Genomic DNA, 9,316 nt, shown 5'->3' on the forward strand with positions numbered 1-9,316 from the left:
ATCTATACATAAAATATTTTTTTATTTTTAAAAAAAATTAAAAAAATACCACTTGAAAATTTATTTTTTCCCTAAAAGTTCATCCAATATAACATTATTTTTGGTAATTTTATCAGCACCATGAACATTATTAGTATTATATAAGTACAAATATCTTTTAGTTTTAAAATTTTGGAATTGGGAGTTTGGAGGAAAATGGATTATTTTAAAGGATTTTTCAAAGGAAAAAAATCCGTAATATATACTAATTTATTTCTTGAAAGCATTTACTAGTGTTAATTTTTTTTAAGAGGAAAATAATATGAAAAAAAATATTGTCACTTGATAATATCACTTCTAATTTTATTGATGAGAGAAGGTGAATTTAATTGCATTCCAACTTTACAAAGTAAATGAAATTACGGTCTTACCCTTCTGCTTTTTCATAAATTGTGTTCTTAGTTCTTACCAGAGTGACACACTGCTTGTGACTCTGACTGTGACTCTGTGTGTGTGTGTTAGTTACACTTACAACAACAACATCCATGGCTTCCTCTAGCTTCCAACACAATCACCATTCTCCTTCAACTGTGATCAGTTTCTTCATGATTGTTCTCACAGAAAGCCTTCAAAATGGAATTCTTGTGAGCGAACATTTTCTTCACTTTCATATCCTCTTTTCTTAAAATATTATTTAATTCATACCAATTTTCTTTTCGGGTGCAAAGTGGGCCGGCCCGCTCCAATCCGCCCCACCTCGTCTAGACCCGTTTTATAAATGAGATGGGCCAACTCGTCCCGCCAACTAAGATATGTTCAAAATGTTAGCCGCCCCACTTTATGGCGGATTGGCGGATCAGCGGGTTAACCCGCTTGGCTTTAAATATACAAAATTGTAAAATAAAATAAATAAAATTAATAACTAAAAGAAGAATAAAAAAGTGTTTGAAAATTCTATAATTATTTTTATAATAGTAATCACTATTTTATTTAATAAAAAAAGAATAAAAATATTCAGCCCGGCGGACCGGCTCACCCCACGCCGCCAAAATCCGCCAATTTGGCGGTGCGGGTTTGACGAATTTTTTAAATTTAGCGGGCTCCAAATCCTGGTCCGACCCGCCTTTTTAGCGGGTTTAGCGGATCGACCCGACGGATTCAACCCGTTTTGCTACCCCTACCGTGATTGTTCCTGAGGTAACAGAAAACACATGCAGCATAGCATGCTTCTGAGTTTTGATTGTTATTAATTTATTATGCTTACAAACAATAGTTCCATTGATTAGTTAGTTAGTTAGTTAGTTAATTGGTTAGAGCAGTTGCTGAATCAGCAAAGCTAATTGGTTAGGAGGAGATTTAAATGGCCATGTTGAAAGAGAAATGACTAGGTATAAAAATATTCACGGAGCCCATGGTTTCGGGGTGATCAATACCAGAGATAAAACTATTTTAGACTTTTTCTCAATTTTTGACTTCATCGTAAATACATGTTTTAAAAAGGGAGACGAACATCTCAAATCGACTTCTTCTTATTGAAGAGAGTCGACCGAAAATTTTGCATTAATTGTAAAATTATTTCGAGAGAGAATTTAACAACACAATATAGGACATTCATCATGGGTTTTCACGTTAAGTAAAAGTTGAGGAAATGATATCCTACAAAGAATCTAAGGACAGAGTGGTGGTGGATGAAAGGTGAAGAAAAAAGAATTCCTAAAACTGTTAGGAGATGAGGTAAAATAGGATGGAGATGGAAGCGTGAAAGAGATGTGAAGGAAAATGACAAAAAGTTATTAAAAAAACAGCAAAAAAAAAAAAAAGATTTGGTGAACGGGTGTTTGTAAGCATAATAAGAATCAAAACTCATAAGCATGCTATGCTGCATGTGTTTTCTGTTACCTCAGGAAAAATCACAAGGAAAGAAAGAGGCAAAGGAAAAGAAAATTGGTATGAATTAAATAATATTGAAGAAAAGAGGATATAAAAGTGAAGAAAATTCTCACCCACAAGAGTTCCATGCTGAAGCCTTTCTGTGAGAACAATCTTGAAGAAAAGGATCACAGTTAAAGGAGAATGGTGGTTCTGTTGGAAGGTAGAGGAAGCCATAGATGTTATTGTTGTAGCTGACACTCACACAGACAACAGTTCCATGGATTAGTTAGTTAGTTGGTTAATTAGTTAGAACAGTTGCTGAATCAGCAAAGCTGCTGTTAGGAAAGGAGGGAAAAGTTAGTTATGGTTAACCAAGAACTGTTTCATTGGCATGCAGAAGCTACCAAACAAGTTTAGTAAGAAATATGGTAATGGTTTTCCGAATCCAGTGTATCTGAAGCCTGCAGATGACACTGAATGGAAAATAGTTTGGACTAATAAAGATGGTGAGATTCAGTTTGAAAAGGGCTGGAGAGAGTTTGCTGCATATTACTCTCTTGAAAATGGCCATTTGTATGTGGTTTGAGTTCAATGGAACTTCCAAAATTGAAGTACAAATATTTGACATGAGTTGCCTTGAAATAGAGTATCCTTCCAAGGACCTCATCAATGATGGTAACTTGGCTGGGATCTTGAATGAACAGTCAGAGTCACTGAGATGCAGTGACAGTCAGAGTCACAAGCACTGTGTCACTCTGGTAAGAATTGAGAACACAATTTATGAAGAAACAGAAGGATAAGACAGTAATTTCAGTTACTTTGTAAAGTTGGAATGCAATTCAATTCACCTTCTCTCATCAATAATGGTTGTCAACTTTGTTAATGAAAATATGGCTTATTATAAGTATCTATGACGTGCAACACGCCAGCATCCATGACTTGCATGCAATGCGGTCCTTTTCTTCAGGATTATAGTCTCAAAATTCAAAAACTCTTCACATGGGAAGCCTGTAACTTGTAAGCATGTTTCTTGCATGATCAGCGTCTTCATTTTTCTCGTTAATTAAAGTGTCTAACTATGCTAGTTTGGGAATTTAAAATATCTTTTAAGTAAAATAACCCATTTTATTTTAGTGTTATTGATAAAATTTTAGTAGTAGAAATAAAAATATTAAAAAAAATTTATAAATATTTAGAAGCTATCATTTACATCTTTTTTAAAGATCTTTTTAAGTTAAAATTTAATATAATAAATAAATAAATAAGTATCTTTATATTGTTATACTCGAACATAATTATTAAATAAAAGAAATATTTATATATGAGATATTCAAATATAAAATATTTTTTTAAAAAAATACCACTTAAAAAGTTTTTTTTTCATAAAAATTCATCCAATATAACATTATTTTTGATAATTTTATCAGCATGATGAACATTATTTAGTATTATATAAGTACAAATATCTTTTAATTTTAAAAATTTGGAATTGGTTGTTTGGAGGAAAATGGATTAAAATCCATAATACTAGCTAATTTATTTCTTGAAAGAAATTACAAGTGTGAACTTTTTTTTAAGAGGAAAATAATATGAAAAAAAATATTGTCACTTGATAATATCACTTCTAATTTGATAAAAATTTGATTGTAATAGATATACTTCGTATTAAAACTTAAAAGTAGTACTTCACAAATTGAGAGAGAGATTATCTATTGAGAAAATATAATATTGATTTTGTTAGAGTGATCTTTAAAAGGCAAGAAATGAAATTTAAAAAGGAACTAGGACTACTTTTTTTTTTAACTTCTTTCCCTTCTCCATTTTTTCCTGTGTAATAAAACTCTCTTAACCTTATAGTAAAGTAAGTTTATAAATAGCAGAACGAGGTTCTGAAATCATAACTATAGCAAATAAAGGCAGCTAAAATGTCATTAGAACTGAACTACGGAAACATGCTCAAGAACATGTCCCACTATTGCTGTACATAAATAAGAATTATCCTGATCATACAAAAGTGCAAATCAGTTTTCCCAGTAGCAGGGTTCTGCAACAATATAATGTACCATCCAAGCTACAACAAACATGATCATTTCATCAAATGATCAACTCCTGATGCATAGACTACAGATTTGATCATAAAATACAAAGGTCATAAGCAGCAAAAGTGATCATTCCTTTACATAACCATATGCCTAATTTAACCAATCAAAATGCTGCATGATATTCATCTATAACTCTAAACTGCTATTATCATCCCTGTACAGGCTTTGGAGCTTGCATTATTTACAAGTACCCAAAAAACAAAGCAGACAAATACAGCTGCGCAACTTGCTCAAGTAAGTACCCAAAAAAGAGTGGAGTACAGCTGCAAGACTTGCACAAAAAATGGGGATTGAGGTGTGAAACTGCTCTGCCCAAGAGAAGGAATGAACAAAGAAAAAGCATCAACAAGAAGATAAAAAAAAGAGAATAAAACATTACAACAGAAGACTTTGCGATCATAAGGAAGTCGACTTCATGATCTTGCTCATTGCATAGACACCAAGCACTTGCCAATGAGTTAGATAAAGCAACAAAATACAGCAGGCATCATGTTGTTGTTGTCACAGATTTGCAGGCAACCAATTCTACAGTTCCTTGTACCATGGTGAGATTGAAACCTGAAACCCAAAGCTAGATCAAGTTCAAATTCTGCAAACTCGTATCGGCACAAATCACCATACCTAAATATTAGCTGTGGTTGCAAAACTATGGCAAAATTTAACTCAGAATAATTAGAAAATTTAAAATTTAAAAAACAGTTCAACTCAAATAATAAACACACTGCTCTTAAAAGACAACTATGATTCTAGTAAACCTCTGGGTTTTAGAAGAAAATGTCTTAAAATATTCCCATGTAACATCAAGAGCATAGCACAAAGCTGCTACCTACAGCACCTAAAATCAACTGCTCACAAAGGGCCAAAGGGTGTAGTGAAAAATACAAGTCTCACAGCTTGTAATCTTTTAGTTAATTTCAAGTTTGAAGATGCCGCTGACAGCAAGCAAATGAATCAATTAGTGTACAATAGTGCGCATCAATATTATGTGTGAAAAATGTTGATCGTATCTTTCATTGATACAAAGACAATAATCTTAAGTTCTTAACCAGCAATAATGGCATGCATGCATACAAATCTTATACGCACACAAGTTAATAAAACATAATTTTGTACACTCAAATTGGCTAGTAAAATCAGCTAAAGAATCCATGGAATACATGTTCAAACGTCCAGAAAATGAATGAACAAAAATAATAGAAGTATGCAAAGATCTGATATTGGGATATTTGCTAACAAACAAACAACATTCCCAGTAGTACATTCCACCATGCTTGTGTCAGAAAGCATGTGAGTAGAATACACATTTCGTCATGATTGAGCAGTCAGTACTTTCCAAATTAATCATAGTATATTTACCCTTTGCCATGATCTGCTTTCTGTTTTCATTTAAGTAACTTTATTGATGCCCTATACTAGCAATTCCATTTCCAAATCCGATCACACCCCAATATTAATAGAAATATAAGTATTTCATACTTCAGTAATAGAAATAGAATAGAATTATTAATATAGTTCCAGCGAAGGCTCATGATTAGTACATCATTACTATATATCATTCTTCTTTTTATAAAAGAAGAGTTTCATTAAGACGAGGAGAATGATAATAGAAGAAAGACAATAAAAGTTCCTCTATACAAAAGCAAAACAAAGATATATCTATAATCTCTCAACTTTAAGAAAACCTATAATGTATTTCTACTATTCATTTTGTTATCTAAATAAAGATTCTTTTCCTTATAGAAGGAAGTACCACATAAAACTAGGATTTTGTTTATTGAGTCCTTTTGATGTGTTTGTTTGCAAATTTTACTTTTAGATAGTAACTCCTTTGTTAACACAACCTTCCACCTTGATAAACCTAGTTGGATATCCAATGTGGCCTTTATTAGCAGTATAGCACATGGTCCTTTCAGGGAATTTTCCTCTTACACGTGTTCGGATATTGGAAACTTCTACTTTGATAAAAGCAAATAAGCACCATATAAAATATTAAGACAAAGATATCAATCATGAACCATTCTATTAAATATTAAACTTTCCATCATCCAAAGTACATCTGCATATTCAAAAGACCACAATATGCAGTAGTTTACAATGAATAATATAATCTGCCTGTAAACTACCTACTATTGTTAACAGAGTTTACACCGGGAATTGGACAAAGGGGGGTGCAAAGAAGTTGAAAACAACATGAAATCACATGAGTGAAATGAAAGAACTTGGCTATACCTCTGAGCATTTCCAAAAACTCAGCTTCAGCATGTTAACAGGTGCATGAAACTTTCAATATCAATCAGTTACATATAGCGAGCTTGCCTGTCCAGTCATCAGTCACCCCGTAATCAAGGCTGAGCTCTCTCATCGGCGGGATGCTCTCCATTGCAAATAGCATAAGGTGAGGGAACATTAAATTATTGTGATCATACAGAACAAACTGAACCAACACATTCGGAGATGTACTATGACTCATGTAGCAGGCTACATTCCTCAATCTTGACACATCCAAAGCAAAATCTAAAGGAGGTATCGACGGAAATGATGGGCGAACATAATTGGAATTTATTAGAGATATATCCCCCCATTCTGCCCACCTATCAGTAAACCGATTAGGATATATCAATGCATCACCATTCATGGTCAAAATTTGTGCTTGCTGCCTGGTCAGGATAACACCCGTATATTCGCATATAAAAGCACCAGCTTGTATAAGGTCCAAGGATCTAACTCCCCAGCCAGTTTCCCTAGACCTAAACACTTCCAACCTACTTTTCAACCCCTTCTGTGCGACACGGTTCCGACAATGCGGAGGACATCGGCAAAAGGGGCCACATTCAAATATTATAGGCTTCCCTCTCAACAAAATCCCACTCTGATTATAAGGAAACTCACCTCCATTTTTCATAGCGCAAAAGCAGCCTTCAACACAACCATCCACACACTCACAACCCATAGCGTTCCCAGTCTGATGAAACACAATAGGCGGAAAATTAGTCTTCGGAAGATACTCATAACAAAGCGGTTCATTACTCTTATCAATGTCGTTAAAAAGCCGAATCGCAACATTCTCCCTCCTATGCGAAATATCAAGAGACAAACAACACACAGGCTTAAAACACAATGGATCCTTCCTAAGCATACAAGCCTCCTTAAGAACAGCACTACCCATCTTAGCCTGCCCATCAACCCTAAACAGCTTATACTTATAAACACCGAAACCAGACTTCCCAACATCAAACCAGCAATCCATAATCCTATACAAACCATCATAAACATAAACCTTACTGGCAGCAGTGGCAGTTCCGTCGTACCGCAATCCCCGAATAACCCTCACCTCAATCCCATAATGCATACTCCTCTCCAATGCCAAATTCCCTCCTTCCAACTTCTGATGAAACACCTGCCTAGAATGCTTGTCCTGTCCCCCATGACCAGAGTAAATGATAACATCACCATCATCCATATCATCCTCATAGCCACCAGAAACAATGACACTGGTGGCAATTGGCTCACCATTGGAGCTCATACTCGCCGGAAGATAATCAATTCCGGCCTGCGTCTGCCCGTGAAGGCCGACAACACATAATTCCATCCTGTATAAGAACACATCCCCAACAAAAACCCCAGGGATGGCGCCGACGATCCTCTTGTCGCGGTTAAGCCAAAGGCCGCAAGTTTTCATCAAAGTCGATGCCCTAAGGTCCCCTCTGGCCTTCCTCCAATCAGTCAGCATCATCCTCCTCTCCTCCTCCGCCGTCGCCAGCACCCGAAGTGAGTCATAGATCAACCTCGTCCTTCTCACCACTTCTCGGTAATGCCGCTGGTCCTTCAGACTCAGATCTTTTACCCTCACAAGCTCCTTCAGCCTGTTCCTCTTCGCCAGCGTCATGTTCCCCCCGCTAGACGAAGCAGAACCCTCGTACCCGGCGGCGTCGTTTCCATTCCAATGACCCCCGTATTCCTGCGGAGGAGGCACAGGAACAATTGCCCCCGAATTAGGGTCCAAAACGAGGTCGTTTGAGGAATCCATTTGCTGAGATGCTCGAAGCTGGTGCTGCTGCTGCTCGGCGAAAGCGGTACGGAAGAGCTGAGAGACTCGGTTGAACTCTTCGTATAGGCCATTTGCGTTGTCGCTTGGGTCGCAGGAGGTGGCTGAATGAGGTGCAGTTGCAGGTGCAGTTACAGGTGCAGGTAGGGTTTCGCGGCGAGGGGCATTTGGGAATATAGGTTTGACGTCTTGATTGTTAGAGGTAGGGATGGGGGTGGTGCATTCTTCAACGGGTTCGTGTTTGGGTATTATGAGAAACGGCGTTGGAACGTTGGTGGCGGTGGCGGTGGTGGTGGCCGTTACGGCTTTTTCTATGGTTGTCGTAGGGATTGGGATTCCAGGTGGGAATAGTGGGAACGGTGTTTCCTTGGGTTGGTTGGTGTTCTGGGCTGAGGTAACAGATTCCATTTTGATTCTTATTTATTTATTGGTACATGGAAAGAAAACAGGCAGAGAGAGAGAGATAGAGAAAGAAAGCGGTTATGTAATAAAAGAAATGGTTTAGAATGGGAACATTGAAGAACAACAAGAGGAAGAAAAAGAAGACACAGACACTGATTTTTCTCTTGTAATGAAGAGAGGTCTGAACTTTGAAATTTGAAGTTCGGTTGGTCTATATGCCTTTGTCTGTGGTATCTCTTGGTTTCTAAATACTTAAATAGTAGTTGCTGAAACTACAACTCCACTCAGAAAGCAGAAAACTCATATCATAATTCCAGTAGAGATTCGGGTGGAGTTAATTTCATATAAAATTAATGGTTAAAAATCGTTAAATAATTTGTCAAGTTTAATTAAATTATTATCAGTTATTAATTATTAATTTTGGTAGGAATTTAAATTCAGTCGATTTCATATAAAATTGATAATTGAGACTTGTTAGATAATTTGATTGATTTAACAAAATTTTTATCTAACATTTTTTAACTATTAACTTCACGTGAAGTCTACTGGTCTTCGCCATTAACTTTATATGAAGTTAATTATAAATTTTTATCCATAATTTCTTTGGTCTAAAATTCATTTAAGAGTTGGTCGTTAGTCAATAAATTATGTATATAAAATGAGATTTGATCTTCAACACTTATTTAAGCAGACGAATAAATTGATTCTCCGACCAATTTAAGTTCGTTCACGAAATTATTATTTAACAATGTCTAATTATTAATTTTACATAAAAATAACTACATATAAGTTTTCGCATGTGAGAAATAATTTTTTTAAAGATAAACTATTAAAATCGTCGTAAATTAATTATTTTCAACACGCTTTTATAAATATAGAATTTTCTAGTTTATTTTATTTTTTTGCTTTATTATAA

At 35.5% G+C, this 9,316-nt stretch overlaps 3 protein-coding genes across 3 annotated transcripts in view; 1 reads left to right on the forward strand and 2 right to left on the reverse strand.

Annotated features, from left to right (window-relative positions):
• LOC107471605 (B3 domain-containing transcription factor VRN1) overlaps positions 1–2,349 on the reverse strand; it is a 6,183-nt gene extending 3,834 nt beyond the window's left edge. Inside the window, exon 1 of the mRNA XM_052255494.1 lies at positions 1,983–2,349. Within this exon, the coding sequence (XP_052111454.1) occupies positions 1,983–1,997 (15 nt within the window). The 5' untranslated portion in view covers positions 1,998–2,349. The remainder of the gene's footprint in view (positions 1–1,982) is intronic.
• LOC107471606 (B3 domain-containing protein At3g18960-like) lies at positions 472–2,437 on the forward strand. Its single transcript, XM_016091102.3, has 2 exons — positions 472–623; positions 2,249–2,437. The coding sequence occupies exons 1-2, from the start codon at positions 525–527 to the stop codon at positions 2,435–2,437; spliced, it is 288 nt and encodes a 95-aa protein (XP_015946588.1). The 5' UTR covers positions 472–524.
• Positions 2,438–3,779: 1,342 nt separating this feature from the next.
• LOC107471969 (histone-lysine N-methyltransferase family member SUVH9-like) lies at positions 3,780–8,611 on the reverse strand. The gene is made up of 2 exons (XM_016091532.3): positions 6,183–8,611; positions 3,780–4,511 (listed from the first exon to the last, which is right to left on the reverse strand). The coding sequence occupies exon 1, from the start codon at positions 8,404–8,406 to the stop codon at positions 6,247–6,249; it is 2,160 nt and encodes a 719-aa protein (XP_015947018.1). The 5' UTR covers positions 8,407–8,611; the 3' UTR covers positions 3,780–4,511; positions 6,183–6,246.
• Between the last annotated feature and the right edge of the window lie 705 nt (positions 8,612–9,316).

Source organism: Arachis duranensis, chromosome 10, assembly GCF_000817695.3.
Source record: "Arachis duranensis cultivar V14167 chromosome 10, aradu.V14167.gnm2.J7QH, whole genome shotgun sequence".
In the NCBI taxonomy this organism is placed as follows: Eukaryota; Viridiplantae; Streptophyta; class Magnoliopsida; order Fabales; family Fabaceae; genus Arachis; species Arachis duranensis.

Coding starts and splice junctions, on each gene's coding strand:
- LOC107471969 (XM_016091532.3), bottom strand. CDS start 8,406: ATGGAATCTGTTACCTCAGCCCAGAACACCAACCAACCCAAGGAAACA.
- LOC107471606 (XM_016091102.3), top strand. CDS start 525: ATGGCTTCCTCTAGCTTCCAACACAATCACCATTCTCCTTCAACTGTG. Junction 624..2,248: donor GCCTTCAAAATGGAATTCTT/GTGAGCGAACAT, acceptor ATTGGCATGCAG/AAGCTACCAAACAAGTTTAG.